Below are 16092 nucleotides of genomic sequence, written 5' to 3'. Positions count from 1 at the left end.
AAACTATATAGTTCGCAATCCTGCCGCTTCTGCAGTAGTAAACATTGTATAATGGCGCTAGTGGTAAACTAAAGTGAACATTTTTTGTTGGTTGTTTTACAGCGCTTAAAAGGTATGCTCACAATTGTGTCGTGGTTAGACGTAGTGGCAGGCCCAACAACTGTGCTAAAGTTTAAAAAGCTACGCGCTGCGAGAACATCGTATGGCATAGTGTTTTGAAAACAGAACGAGAACAGGCACACTTGCCTCTCGCACTTGCGTGCGAGGCGGTGGTTGTGAGGTGGTGGAGAGAGAACCTGCGAGAGGAGGGAGTTTTGTGGAAAGCGTAGCCAATGCCCGTCGGCAAGTGGCCGTGATGAGGAGGAGAGCAGGTATCGTCGTCTTTCTCGAGTGCGCATTGTATGCTTGTTTTCTTTTTGCCTTCTTGCGTGCGTCCTCGGTCGGCGTTGTGGTCGGTGCGGCTGCTGTAGCGCGTAGCGCTCGCTGCTTGGCCAGCCATCGTTTCACCAGCGTGGTCGTCGTCAGTGGTCGGCCGCGCCGCGCGTCCAGCCTGCTGTGAGCGTAGGAGCGGCTCGCTTGGCTCACGACGAAAATGCGCAGCGCCGCTGGCTGAAGCAGCGTTCGCGGCCTTCGACGTCGACGCCTGGGCAGCCGTCGTCGTGGTCAACACTTCGGGAAGGGCTGTGCTACCGGATCGAGCGCGCACGCAGGCCGAGGCAGCATGCCGACCTTACGGGACAAACTGGCCGACTTCCTGCGCCAGTTGTCGACGGGCGCGGAGCGTGCGGGCGCCGATCCCAAGCCCGAGTGCCCGTCGCCCACTTCGGCGACGGCCACATTCATGCAGCGCTATCTCAACGGGTGAGTGTGAATGGACTGCGTGTACGCGTAAACAAAACGGTGTTCCGTTGTTGTTGGAAACCAGTCCGGCCGTGCCAGCGCTGACCGCTTTTGTGCTGCTTGCGGCGGCCGCAATAATACGTGATATCGCGCTGCTCGGCGCGCGTTTTGTTGTGGGGCGTGCGGCGGGGCTTAAAAGGCGCTGATGGTGCGACGTCAGTGCGCGGCTCGAAGGCATCTCGTTGCGCCGGGGTCGAGAACCTCGCCCGCGCACTGATGGTCGTTCCCGTTAACCGACATACATAACGGCGCCTCGGAAATAGCCGCTTTATGCGGACACCCGAGGGCGGCACACCGCGTCGCGAGGAATAGCCACAAAGCCGCCGTTTCTTTTTCTTCTCACACGTGCTCGCTTTTCTTTCCACTTTGTCGCAACCGATTCTTCGGGACGAAGTGCGAGGGCAGTGCGAATTCCTAAGAGCCGTTTCTCAAGAAATCGCGATCGGTATTCGTGCCGCGCGCGCCTGAGAACGCCGACACCGTTAGCAGTAGGCGCGGCCTGACGACGTTTCGGTTGCGGCCGCAAGCGCTCGCGGAAAAAAAGACGTGACGCAACTACCAAGGTGAACGAATGAATGGGCTCGTATTAGCGGGGACGCGCGTTGCATTTTAGAAGAGCGTCATTCTCCTCGCTTCTTGGACTTATCGCTATACCTGAAAGTTCCCGTCAAGCCGTGGTTGTGAAATAATATCTGGCCCTTGTCGGAAGCACGTGGTATATTCAACTGCCAATTTTTCCATTTTCTATCGAATACGCTGAGCATGGCTTTGAGGAGAATACGGTTCTTGCTGAGCAGTGCCTGAAGCTCCTTGGTTTACATCCTTGGTTTAGTTTCATCTATTCGTATGATTGCTTCTAATTATGTTTCTTCAGAATGATTGTGTATTAAGCAGTGACTGTAAGGGTGGTAGGTTACATGTGAACTGTGGCTGAACAGTACGTTGATGTGGTGGTGGTACGTGGCATTTTAAGAAGGCAATAAACTAACTCGTTTGAGGATTGACTCCGCTCTTGTATTAACTTTGGTTACTTACTGTGTTCATCGCAGCCTCAAAGCAAACTGCTGATTGTAGAGGGAGCGGTAAATGTTCTCACCTTAAAGAACTATACGCACCAAATTTTTTTTCCTGCACGTTTTTTTATTTAGAATAATGCATTAGTTTTGGACCACCCTCTGATATTTGCTTACGATTGCTAAATAATTTTTAATTCAATTTCTTCTTGACGCTGTTTCTGTTTCATCAACCGAAAGGAGGCTGTGATGTCTTTAATTCTTTAGGTCACATGAGGCATGAAAATAAAAAAAATGGCAGCATAGCTGCTGATTGTTGTTTGTTGTCATTCCAGCTCTCTAAGCAGGCTGGTTTTAAGGCCATCTCTGGGGGGTTTTTTTAACGTGATGAGATGACAATCACATCACAGTCCTTAGAGTCGCCTCGCTCCGATACAAGAAAAAAATGTTTTTCAAAATACCAAGTAGAAGTATTTAAAAACAATTCTGTCGAACTTACAACTACTTACAAGTACCTCGGAGTTCACCTGCAGTCAGACTTAACATGGCTTAACCACATTAATCTAACTTTAGCATCCGCCAACCACTCACTCGGCCTACTAAAGCATAACCACAGACTGGCTCCCCCGTACCTGAAAATACTCGCGTTCATCACACTCATTCGTCCGAAGATTGAATATGCATCAGCCATCTGGGATCCTGATCAAACCTATCTCATAGCTAACATTGAGTCCTTGCGGAACCGTGCTGAGCATTTTATTTTTTCAGACTACTCATACTTCCAGCGTCACTGCCTTAAAAAATTGCTCAGAATTAGAAGATTTGTCTTACTGCCGTAAACTATCACGACTAGCACTTTTCCATAAACTGTATCACCATTCTTTGACTCACCACGATTTCTTCCAATCACCATCAACCTTCTTTCCGCAACTCGACCATCCGCACAAAGTTAAACGCATCGCGTGCCATTCATCTGCATTTGCGAAGTCATTCATACCACTCACTATCATAGAGTGGAACAATTTGTCAGCGCACATAGCCATTGAATCTAACGCCTCCACATTTCTTGCTCTCATCCGCAGCGACATTAACATTTGAAATGTTTGACATGTTCGAAATTTTTGAATGTTTTTTTTTCCATTTGCTGTACTTTTGCGATTACTTCTGTTCCTTTCGTGTCTTATATGTACACTGTAGTATTTTTTATATCTGTTATGCCTAATCGTTGTCTTTAGACCTATAATTTGTATTCTATTGTTTTCTGTCGCCTCCTTCTTTATTTACTCTCTGGTGCTTAATTATTTTTACCCTGTTATACCTAGCCTGTCTATTGTTCCTTTGCCTGTTAATGAGGTTCCTTGTACATGTTTTTACACTGACCCCCCTCCCATGTAATACCCTCGAAGAAGGGCGTTTAGGGGTATTCTGAATAAATAAATAAAAGAGCAAAGACAAGGAAACCAAAACAGAAACTAGGTTTCGACCAAACTATGACATCATGACAGACCGTCCGATGACGCCACAGGCACTGTCATAAGACCTGCTCTGTGCACATTGATTGGCCAAACTGACGACTGGTAGTGAGAGGTTCGGTCATTATTTGTCTGAAATGATCGAAAGCCAGCTTCAAATTTTGTCTTTCAGCAAATGCAGAGTGCATATTGATGGCCATGCATCCTATGATATCACACATGCAAGGTTGCTCATAGAAATCTTCCTGATTGAGGCCACGAAATGGGAAATTATAAAATTATTTGTGCAGCAACTATAAAACGCTATCCTACTGCGAAATTTAGCACAGAAGACCAGGAAACTGTAGAGAACATACTGTGAAAGTTTCAGTAAAATCAGAGGAGGTTGTTCAACACCAGAGTTGGTCTTGAAGAGTTGTTGTGAATTAAAGCTGTGTATCAGCGTTCGGCCTCATGTGATTGAAAGGCCCGCGATACCTCACAGCCTGCGTTGAAATCGAAACAGCATGAGAGAATAAATTCAGCCAGAAATTATTTAGCGGTCCTAGACGAATACCACATATCATTTGAAAGAAGAAAACAAGCAACTAAAATTACCTCTCTATAGTCCTTTAGACAAGGTTACCATTACAAGGTTACCATTTTACTTGTTTTTCAGGAAACTATCTTTTTTGGTTCTGATCACCCATATTTGCCCTTTTTTTCCTGCTCGAATTCAAAGTGTGCATAGATTATTTAGCATTAACTTTGTGGTTTCCTGTCATTTTTTATATCTGTGCGGTTCTGCACATGTAGGATAAGCTTGCTTTGTCGTACTGATAGGGCCCTTGTAACAGTTGACACTTCCTTTTTGGCTGAGCAGCATGCTTATCACCATTGTGTGTGCGAAGTTTTTTGGGTCACGATCGCTCTTTCCAAAAAGGTGCTTGAGGCCAGGGAAGTTGCCTGCTGGAAAACACTTGTACACCTGCGTTCACAGCATACCAACACTCCCAAGTCAGGGGTTGAAAAGTGCAGAAAAAAAGTCATTTAATCTAAATGCCTTGGGGTCCATTAAAGAAGCCATCTCAGAAACCATCTCAGAGGTGAAAGAAATAAACAAAAAAACTCTACATAGGATGTTACATTTTGAGCACTTGACCAAGCTTCCAAGCAACTGGCTTGCGATTTGCTGATGTTATAGGTAGGTAACTCCACCTATAGTCATTACCTAATGCAGATTTTCCAATCCACCTGTGGATTTATTTGTTAGGTTTATATTGCCATTTTGAATGCATTGTTGAGATCACTTGAGTTCGCAGATGTTCAACGAACTGCAGCAGCCTTCTTTTTGTATCGCTTTAGCACTGCATTTTGGCTGATTGGCATTTTTGACGCTTGCTTCATTATTCTTAATTGGTTGCTTCTTGATACTGTAAATATGATGAAGTGTGTTGGAGTGATGCAGTGGCTATGACAAGGTCTGAGTGGTGGAGTCTCTCAAAAGCTGCCAGAGAAGCGTAATTTCAGTGGGGTGCCTGCTGAGTAACTGCTTTTACTGAATTAAACTAGTAGCAGTGCTTCTAACTTGTTTAGTTTCATATTTCGAATACATTTTGTGGCACCTCAGCAAATTGCTGCCAAGATTCAGCTCACTGTGCAAGCAAAGCTGCTGTTTTGTCTAGGTGTTATCCCAACCATGTAATTCATTTGAACCAATTAGCTTATTTTTGATTGTGTGCTTAATGGCTAAAGCATTACTGGCAAGGATAGATAAGAGCCGTATTTCTGATTTTTCGACGCAGATGTAATAAACTGGGTTTCATGCCTGGTGTTTCCACGCTTTGATGTAAGCGGTTGGACTTATCCTATAATAAGGGGGGGGGGGGGGGGGGGGGGGTTACAGAGGGCTAAGAGGGGTTTTGTATCCAGGCTTACATCGTAGTGGGATTGAATCCACTATGCTGTGCCTGAGTTGACAGGGCAATTTTCGAAAGCAAAACGGCCATATAAAAATGCCGGAAATGTTTTCATGCTAACAAAAGAAAAGAAAAAAAAATTAAAAGGAAGCAATTCGAGCATCTGTCCCCATGCTTTAGCTCATGTTCAGAGAGCGTGGCAGAGGTTTCGATGAAGCAAGCATGGCAGCTGTTGTGAATGTTGGCTTGTCAGGTTGCGTGCGTGAGCGATTGCTGGATATGCAGCCTTCGTCTCTCCTGTGACCTTTTAAGTCTACGGTTTAACAGCTGGTTCATCTGTCACTGCACAATTTGCAGGAACCTCTGTGCAAAATTTTATGATATCATGCATTGCTCCTTTGTAATGGATTGTGTGTGCATGCATAAGCCTTGCCTCAAAAATTCTTAATTTCTGTGGCTGGTTTCTTTAGACTAAAGAATTTTGTAGTTGATTCTAAAAAGTTTCTGTTACTGTATAAATGGCTCTTGTGATAGGATCCGAAAGTGAACTGATAAGCTGTTTTTTCAAAATGTGCAGAGTTGTAATTAGAAGCTATGCCAGAAAAATTACAAACCAATTACAATTATCTTGAGTATGTGTGTGTGCCAACACACCAGTACACACATGTTTATGATACTGTCTATTTTGCTGATGTGTGTTTGGTGTGTAACAAACAAAACAACCACAGACATCGGCACACACACACACACAGGCATCAAGAAACAGAATGCCTCTACTCAGAATGACCTAAATGTGGGCATTTAGGCATTCTTGAAAACACACTGCAAAAAATGTGCAATGTGCATAAAATGTGCACTACATTTACACTGGTTTGCACTGCTGTGACCTGTAAAATTGTGAAATTGTTGTTTTCTACTTGTCTCACTGTTTGGAGAGAAATACTTCAACGGAGGAAAGAATTGTGGTAGTGTGCAAAAGCCCGAGAAAAGTGGATGAACTTGACCAGACTACGTAGTTTGACTACATCAGCATAACATCTCTTCCTGTCTGAAGCACCTGCACAACGAACAGCATCAGTGTCCCAGTGTGCCCTAAGCAAAAAACTTTCATGTGAGGCTGCATTGCATATTTGCCCTTGGAGACGGTCGTACATGGTGAGCAAGGGTGAGCCATGGAAAGAGCAGGGGAGAGTGGTGCGTGGGGTGGAAAGGGGTGCAGGGAAGAGCTTAGGTCAGAGTGGCGTCATGTCAGTAGATTGATTATGTCTTTGTGCTTGAACCCTGGTGAGAGTGTTAAATCGATGCCTTCCATAAACTGCTGACAAGTGCCTGGCTACACGGTATCATGAAGGAGCAGCGGTTCTGTTGTTGCTAGCTCAGTTAAAGGGGCACTGAAGAAATTTCTGGGAAAACATTGTTTTTGCTTTTACTTTGTTTTTTTGGGGGGCTTCCGTTAATGAATAGTTTGCCACACACTAAACAGCTGCAAACTAAGCCCACAGAAATAAAAATGTGTGTGTACTATTTGCTGTCACAACACTCAACCCCATCACACTGTGACGGCCAATGAAAATGTTGTAATCCTTGAAGACATCAAAGTAATTTTTATTACTCTTTGTGGCATGCTGTAAAGAATAGCTAGTTTGATAAAACCTTTGCATATTTGTGGTTCAGAAAACATATCACCAAAATAACAAGCCCAGAGCAAATGAGCTATGTTTTCACCTCAACTGCTGCCCCAGGGGGGATGCGCCGGGCCGTCTGCTCTAGTCAGGCACATCACTCCATCTATTACTCTGCCGGTGGCAGAGTGGCAAGCCACCACGTGATTGGCTGAAAGGCACTCTGCACGTGCTTTTCGCCATGGCAACCACGTTGGTTGACTCCTCCTACTGTCTGCGGTGAGTTAAAAAAAGAAAGGCTGGAGCCAGGACATTTTATCCGATGTAGTAGGAAAATCAGTCACACAGGATAATTTGAAGTTTCTAAGAATGCTCATAATGTGTAGATTGAGTTCCCGTGATAAAAAGAGGAACTTAGAATTCACTTTAGTGAACCCTTAAGCTTGGAGGACCTCCAGGTTTCCTGAACTTGTCAGAAGTGCAAGCTTGATGTGTAAGTGACAAAAGTCATTGTGCACTCACAAATGTATTTTCTTGTGCTTCTCTCAAAAAAACACACCAATCTGAAGGGCAGTTTCGAAAACCTCATAGTAGATAGGGCTGTTAATGAAATTAATAGAAGGAAAGACGATAGGAAAGGCAAGTTTAAAAATACGCATTGGTGCAGTTGCCTAAGTATAATGGGCTGGTCTGTCAGAGACGGACACTACTGTTATTAGTTACATATTCAAAAGCTTCCAAAGAGATGGAGGCATCCATGACAAGAATGATGGCAGCTGCCCTGCTAGAAAGGAGCCCTTTTGATGTTGCATTGCCGCATTTACCTAGTGGTAGTAGTACGTGGCCAAGGTCACATTAGGGTTTGCAGGAATAATGGCTGTCATTTGACTTCTCACGTGAGGCTTCCTCTTTGGGGTGCAATCTGATATGCAAGCCAGGGTTGTGGGAAGATGATCTGCTGCCTGCCTTTCTCCAGCTGGCTGTTTTTAAGGCGTAAGCCTTTCTTGGCTCATGAGTGGCGTGGACCAGGGTCGGATTAAGAAAAATGGGTGCCCCGGGCTAATGCGCATGCAGGCCCCCTTTCCCTATACCGACCCCCCATTGTCGCCTGCTATACTACTGGAAATATGCCATATTTCATTTCAATTCCACCAAATTAAAAAGAACGAAGTGCGATCAACGGGATTATTATTATAAGGAAAACAACAAAACTTGCTTGAAACGCGTGCTGTTGTAAACACCAACACATATGTTCACTTTGTGATTAATCTGCATTCTGTTTTCAGCAAAAGCGAGGCTTTAAGTAAAAGTTTAGTGCACTCAAGACGAACAAAAACTTAGAAAATACAACACAGCTCAGATGTCGATCCTTCTGAAGCTAGGCTTTGTTGGCATCGCTAAGTTTAATCCCGTAAGGAGACGCATGGTTGTATCCAAAACATTCTTTTTTAAAATTCAAGCATCAGACTTCAGTAATCGTTATACACGTTACTCTATTAATATGCAACAGATATATGCAATACTTAAGGCAATACAGACACCATAAAAATGCACTAGAATAAACGTGAAAATTACCAACTGTAATTACAAAACATCATTTGAAAATATTTTCGTTAAAGGTAAGACAAGCAAGGACGACACCAAATAAACGTGGCACTATCAAAAACAACAAATATACAGTTCTTTATAAGCACGCTAATTATCACAAGAAGAACAAACAAGAAACGAACAATGAAGATTTACATATCTTGAATTACACTGCTCAGCGTTTCATTGGCAACGCGGAGGCTGGGAGGTAACACAACGAACTTATTGGAACTATTCTTGTATAGCGCAAACACTCCTCTTTTAAATGACATCTTTCGCGCCTTCGCTTTGGCGAAATCACATATAGTCTGTTCGAAAGATAGATCGCTGAGGAGGTCACTTTCAATGGACATGATAGCGAGTTTACCTTGTCGTCAAGGGGGCTCGAACGAAGATTTTTTATCAGCGACAACTTGGTAAACAATCGTTCGGTCTCACAGTTTGCCACGGGTATGCTTAAGTACATTCGCAAAGCAATAGAAAGGTTCGGAAACACATCAATAAGCTTTCTTTCGTGCAGCAACTTCATTATTCCCAGGGAACTCGTGTCCTGGCATACAGAGTTGTGCAGATAGTTCGCAAAAACTGGACAATTTCAGCCAAAAATGCTAGCTCCAAATCATTTTTGTAGGTTTTCACCAACTTCTTAGCCTGCTGTGCCGGAGAGGCCTCACTCCCAACTTCTGTCAGGAATTTTAAGAATCCGAACCTGTCGCAGAGTTCAGTGTAGGCAGCCTTTCGTACTTGCAAAGCAGAGCCTAGACTGTCAAGTACAACATTGTAGGTCTCTACACTTTTTTTACCTTGTAGCGCACTATCGCTTTTTCCATCTGGGTGCTTACTCAAGACGATGCGTTTGCCCTCATCCTGATGACATTGATTGGTACTTAGCGTGCTTGCTCTCTCTTCGGAGGTATCAAAGAGAGGTTGCAAAGAATTAACAAAGACTTCTAGAGAGCTCAGCAGGTCTACAGCAGTTGAAATGTCTAGGCCTGGTTTCTGAAGTGCTACGCTCGTTTTGTCAAAGTGCTCCAAGATTTCACTCCAGAAAATCGCCATGAATGCACTCTCTAGTTTTGTCATTTGTTTGAAGAGAGAGTGCACTTCGTTCCTATTGTCACCGTTTTCTTCCTCGTTCTTTGATATAGCTTCAAGGCAACATAAGACTGCATTGAAATTTTTCAGAATGGCCTTACATGATTCAGTGTGTCTTGACCACCTGGTCTCAGAGAGCCTTTTCAAAACAAGCTGCTGGCCACTTCCGCCCATGCCGTCCAAAAGATAACTCTATCGCTCAGGTGAGGCAGCAAAGAACACGTACAGTCTCTGAATTACAGTGAAAAATTTGACTGCCTCAAGGCAACTGTCAATGCTACATGCGCCACCTAAGTTCAGTGAATGATCAGCACACGGGACGTAGACTGTTAATTCATTCAGGTGTTTGATTTGAGCTTGCTGTCCTTTGTATTTTCCTGACATATTACTCGCATTATCATAAGCTTGGCCCCTACAACCATCAATCGAGATGCCATTGGTCGTCAAGAGGGACATCACGGTATAGTGAAGATACAAGCCGGTCTGCGATTCGATTGGAACAGATCCAAGAAAGCGTTCGTACACTTTCCCATTTAAATAGTATCGTAAAACAACTGACAGGTAATCAATGTGAGTAAGGTCTGGAGTCGAATCGACAATTAAAGAGAAGTATTTTGTGCGTTTCACTTTGTCAACGAGACGTTCCTTGACAACCTTTGTTATATGCTCGATAAATTCATCACAAATGGTTTTCGACAGATACGATGGGTGACCTCTTCCTTTGTTCCCGTAGCGTTTGATGTGCTCCTCTAGAAAGGGATCAAACTTGGCAATGGCCTCAAGCACTCCCATTTAATTGCCATTTCTCGGTGAACCAAAAGTCTCCTCACTGCCCCTAAACGCTAGGTTGCGCTCAGCTAGAAGCTGATCTACAATGACTATGCACTTCAGCACCTCTGTCCAGTAAGTGGTCTCAGTGACAAGACACTTAACCAGCTCCTTGTCAATTGTGCTGCTCGAGTTAGAGCGGGCGAGCCATGCTGCCACGCATTTCCGGTGCTCGACGCTAGTACATTACATTAACCAGTACAGTACATTAACCAGTGTCGCTCGTACGCCTCCCCATTTACTGCCTTTCGCAAGAAAAGATGAGGTGATATATAGCGTTTCTCAGTTTTGTATTGCCTTCCGGAAGACGGAAAAATTTCTGCCCGACTTTGAAAATACAATGCTCTTTCTCAAGGGATACACTCCAAAAGCTGTCAGTAATAACGTCCGTCCACTTGGCAGGGTCACTTCGGAGAATCTTGCGACATACCTCTTGATGCGGAGGTGTCTACTTCTCCGTTGCCGCAATGAGAAGCTGTCTCATTCGTCCACTCGAGGCACACTTTCTGGGTTCCCGGGAACATGATTATTTGAAGCCAAACTAACAGGAAATAAGTGAGTCGGTTCTTGGAGTGTTGTTTCGTGGCGCTCGTCAGTAGAAGGAGGCTCATCGGGGAGGTTTGGCACCTGTTGATGAGCAGTAGTAGAAATCGGGCGTGGCGGACCGGGCACCTGGAGCTCTGTGGCAGGGGCCCGGCCGAGTACCATTGCTGACTCAGGAACAGGACAGGGCTCGATTAGCGTCGGTTGCTCAGAAATATGGACGACCGAGGTTAGCACCGTTTTCACAGGATCCAGACAACCAAGATGAGTCAGACTTTGCTCCTTGCCAGGACACCGTGGTACTGGAGTTGGCAAGTCCTCCACAGAAGCACAGTCGGTACTATTGGGAGTTTGACACGGACTCTGGGTAGAGCGATCATACTGCTCCGCGGAAGCTGCATTCAGTAGGTACTTTGTCATCTTTGGTAGCTTCTTTTCACGCTCTTCTGTTTCTAACTTTGGCTTTCGTTTAGATGCACCACTTTGACGTTTCCGCATTTTAGCTTGAATGGATGCTAATTGTTTACCGCACCGGGCACTTCGTAAGTCTGATGCGACCGCATGTGTCCAACGGTGGCCGTCAGGATGACTGGCGTGCGCTGCCTGGATGGTCCATGGCTGGCCGAGAGTGGTGCGTCCCCCGGGAGCTCCTCAGCAGGCAGACTTATGCAAGCTTAACCGGTGGCTCGGGGCTGAATCGCAACCCGCGATCAACTTCCTTCCATAGACGCGCATCGCACCTGTCTGTTACTAGTGCCAAAGCAGGCGTTCACATACGCATACAGTTCCTTGTACAAATTCCCTCCTTCTTCGTACAAACTCGCTCCTACTCCCTTTCCGGTCTCGTCTTCCTATTGGCTAGGAGCAATCATCTGTTCTGGGAGGTTCTCGATTTTTCTTTCGCCCCGTTGACGCCGAGTTCGAGAACGAAGGGGAGAGGGCGACTCCTAGCGCAGTCGAAGTTACGCGCCCTCCGTTGCCTCTGAGTCATCTTTTTCTACTTCTTTCTGCAAAGTTCAGCGGCCAGTCTGACCTACTTTTTCTGTTGAGCACGTGCAAGTCTGCGCAGCCACTAGTTACGAATGGGCCCTGGAGACGGGTCTTTGTGCCCAGCTCTCCAACTTCCCCGTTCACTCTTCCACAACCCTAGCCCAAACAGTGAACATTCCATGCCCCATGGCATGCGGACAAAAGCGCGTGACGTCTTCTTTCCTTTCCTACCTAGACTCTGCCATCAGACTCATCATCATCTGCTATCGGACTCATCCTCCCGCCCAAATTACCATCACGGTAAAGAAAAGTCGAATGGGAGGCACTGTCGGGTACTGCAGCACATCCTTTCTATGAGAAGGACAGCAGCGGAACATTTGAGAGGTGGAGGGTGGCGTGGTGGTGACGAGGGGCAAGGGAGATTTAGGTCCTCATCCCACATTACGTATTTTAGGTGTTTCCCCCTTGCCCCTCCTCTCCAGACAGCACTGGACAGACGGATTGACAGTAAACCACGAAAACTCTTCCAAGCAAACGCACCTCGCTTCGTAAAAAAGAGGGCCCCACCGGGGTGGCGGGGGATTCCTGCTTTTGCAGCTCGACAAGTTCTCCCCAAGTGATCAGGCTAAACGCATGCTGTTACATTAGGCGGGGGGCCCCGTTTGCTTGTTCTGGTTTTTTCGCTTCATACATGTCGCTCGAAGTTCCGTTGCCCATGGTTCCATATACTAAGCAGGTTAGAATAAATGGGCCCTCTTCTCCTACTGTCCGAGGTGAGGCCCTGGGCTGCAGCCCCGTTAGCCCCCCCTTAATCCAGCTCTGGCGTGGACGGAAGCTGTAGACTAAAGCTGTAGACTGAAGTTGTCTGCAAAAGTGCCTGCACGAACTGTCAATCATAAGTTGTATAGTAATTAAAATAAAATGTAAAAGTTGGTTAAGCAGCAGTTGATAAGCTACATATATGCAATGATGGTAGTGATAATGATAGCCACTGATAGTACTAGAGATAGATAGTGGTAGTGATGATGACAGTAATGATGATAGGCGTCCCCCATAGCCCTAGTCACTTTGGGACGTTAAACCCCCATAAACCAAAAATGGTGGTAGTGATAGTTGGTATAGCGATGATGATGGTAGTGATAGGGAAAATAATAAAAACTAAAACAAAAATAATAACCAAGTAAAATAAAAAATAAAAATGGATGGAGAAAGAGGTGAAAGGCTTTTGAATTTTGCTCTTAAGCAGACTTAATTGCAATCCTGTAATTTTTGTCCTGATCTTGCTCAAACACAGGCGTTGGGAGGTGCAGTTCAGAAAGCTAGTGTCTGCACTTTGGTATTCCAGTGGTGATTCAAGCTTAAAAGGGACTTATAATGGGTTTTTGAGCTTCACGCGTAAGCATTAGGCCTGGTAGGTGAAAATTCTCATGAAAAAAAAAAAATGCAAGGGTAGAGGTTTTTGTCCACGCTGCTCTCAGCACTTGGCAACATTGAAAACATTTTCATTCCCCTTCTTTTTTTTTTCCTTCATTGTTATTTTTGGTCTTGGCATTGCAAAGTCTCCTGAGGTTATGTTCCTCAGCAGATCAGTTTTTGTGTCATTTGTTTGGCATAGCAAAAATCACTATGGTATGTGGATGGCTAAGAGGTTTCGCCAAGCAAAGCACGTAGTGAAAAAACTTGCATGGATACAGAGGAGAGGCTTCGTGTTATATACTCATGGTTCATTTGCTGTGCAACCTTGGTCTATTTTTCAAGCCAGCTAGGCTTTAAGGAGCAGTGAAAAGGAAGCACTTGAACGGTAGCGCGGCCTTATGCTTGGTAGCCCCGTTCAGACAGTGATTCATGGTCTTGATCTTTTTATCACTCTTGTCACGAGTCCCCACAGTTGTGAAGGGAGGTCACAGGATGCCAGAATAAAGGAGAGGTTTTGCATGCAAATGTCTGAGCAGTATGAAAACTTCTTGGAATATTAAACTACTTGGAACTTTTGTATTTGTTGAAGCTTACTGCCCGTAACTGTTCTATTTTTGAGATAGTGTGAGTTGTTTAGTGTGCATGGATTTTGCTTATTACCACAGCAGAAGTAAAATGCCTTAATCAGTGGTACACACCACTCTGGCACGAGCAAGAAGCGGTGTGTGCGCTTTATAGTAGCGTGCCAGAGATTGCTGGGAATCATTATCATGGTGTTTGTGGCATAGGCATTATTAAGAAGGTTTAATGTGACCACCAGTTGCAATATGTCCATGTGCACTGCATCATTTCTGAGGCAACAGTGGCCCAGTGTTTGCACCATGTGGAATCACAGTAGAGTCACTCACTGGCTTGACTGATGGATTGACCCTGCCTGACCGGATGATGAGATTTAATGATAAATTAATTGCATTCAGCATTGTCATTAAGCTGGCGATACAACTCTAAACCACTTTCAGGACGACATCGTAAGCCCAGTGACTTTACCTGTTGCTGTTGGCTTATATTTTAGATGCACATCAAGTTAAGCCTGCTGTTTGATGTCTTATGTTGATTATGTATTTGTCCAGTAGAGTAGAATTACTTGGACACTGAATGCGATGTTGCTGATACTTATATGCAGCACGGGCTGTTAAGGAAAAAGTGTAGCTTAATGTAGCTGGCTTTGAAGTTGTGTTCTAATTTGCATTTCCAGTACGCTTGAAGACAGTCATAGAATGCTGATTTATTATCCCTGCTTTTATAAGTCTATTAGCTGGAAACCAGTATCACTTTTTAAAGTTGGTTAGAAATATGGTGATCTTATTTGGAACTTGTGCTCTGAAAAACCGCATCATCTGGAAAACCATATCGCGTTTGCTGTGAGCAGTACCTTGAAAGCCAAGTTTCAATGGTTTCAACTGGTCCATTTTTTATACTTCCGTTGCGTAGTGTTCTGCTAAATAAGGCCTTATTATAATGGGTATGTTCTGTTCACAATTTGTTGTCTTAAATCTCTGATTATACTCTTTCATTGGTCGTTACTGAGTGAACATGTAAACTTGGGTTTTGTCACTGTTGGTGTGACTGAAATGAAAAGTTAGTGCTTGTGCGAACTCTGTTCATTCGGGAATATTTTCTCTGTTATGCTGCGGGGGATTTCATTATCAAAGAAAAAAAAAGAATACTAATGTATACAGATAAAAATACATTTAATTTCAGCAGCACATCAAGTTTTAACTGCATATCATCTCATTGTAAGTCATTATAGCAGCCATTATAGCAGTGTTTGAAGAAATCAGAGGAAAGCACAGGGCTGTTTTGTGTAGTAGATAAGTTGAGAGAAAAGATAAGCATGTAGCGTTACCTTCGTGTTCAACCTTTTTTTTTTTAAATCACAATCTAAAAAATTCACTGGAGTCACTTCTTGACTACAGTTAAGCACACAGCTCTGCTTTCCTTGCATTGCCTTTAGTGACAGGTGGATGACGTTGTCTTTTAATTGAACCTCTTATTTTCGTTAGTTCTTACCTTTTCAAGGGGGTAGCCAGAGTCATCTGGTTAGAGTGCCTTTCCTTCTTTCATAACATTAGCCAACCACATCCTTTTACCTGCAGTGTAGTTTAGGTATAGTGTTGCATTTGGTTTCTGTGTGAAACTTGATGGTGTAGAGACCCTAATGCAAAATTTTGACTTCAGTGATGATTGGGGTTTTCAATATATTGCGTGAAAATAAAATATGCACAGGCAATCATATAAACTGATTTGGCAAATCTGCGTCAGCAGTATTGGTTGTACATTTGGTTTTTACATTGACTACCTTCCCATTGCATCCTTGATTTTGATTTTGGCGTCACATTTTCGTTCTGCCACTGAGCGCGTTTTTTCGTCGGTGGAGGCTGTTGGAGGGCGACGGTGAAGGTGGGTCAAGATGCATTTTTACTAGTGGGTGCCCGGACATGCACCGTACAGGGAGGGCGATGGCTTCTTGCGCTCATACGCACGTGTGCAGATTTTTTTGGTGGGGGGGGGGGAAGAAATGTACTGCTAACGCAATAAAAGGAATCGTTGCCTTTGGCGACGTGTAAGCACAAAGCCCTATCTGGTCAGCACTCATTGCTGACTTTGCAAATGAACCTTGCAGTTCTTAGCTTTGAATCATTTCATCATCATCATCAGCCTGACTATG

The 16092-nt window shown here is 44.5% G+C and overlaps 1 protein-coding gene across 1 annotated transcript in view; it reads left to right on the top strand.

The window, feature by feature from the left end:
- Window positions 1-412: 412 nt before the first annotated feature.
- The window catches only part of LOC144110257 (PP2C-like domain-containing protein CG9801), a 38652-nt gene continuing 22972 nt past the window's right edge, over window positions 413-16092 (top strand). Inside the window, exon 1 of the mRNA XM_077643102.1 lies at window positions 413-861. Coding sequence (XP_077499228.1) covers window positions 722-861 — 140 coding nt within the window. The 5' untranslated portion in view covers window positions 413-721. The remainder of the gene's footprint in view (window positions 862-16092) is intronic.

This window comes from Amblyomma americanum, chromosome 11 (genome assembly GCF_052857255.1).
Source record: "Amblyomma americanum isolate KBUSLIRL-KWMA chromosome 11, ASM5285725v1, whole genome shotgun sequence".
Classification (NCBI taxonomy): Eukaryota; Metazoa; Arthropoda; class Arachnida; order Ixodida; family Ixodidae; genus Amblyomma; species Amblyomma americanum.
Note: the sequence above shows the minus strand (reverse complement) of the source record. Positions and strands in the feature narration are given on the sequence as shown.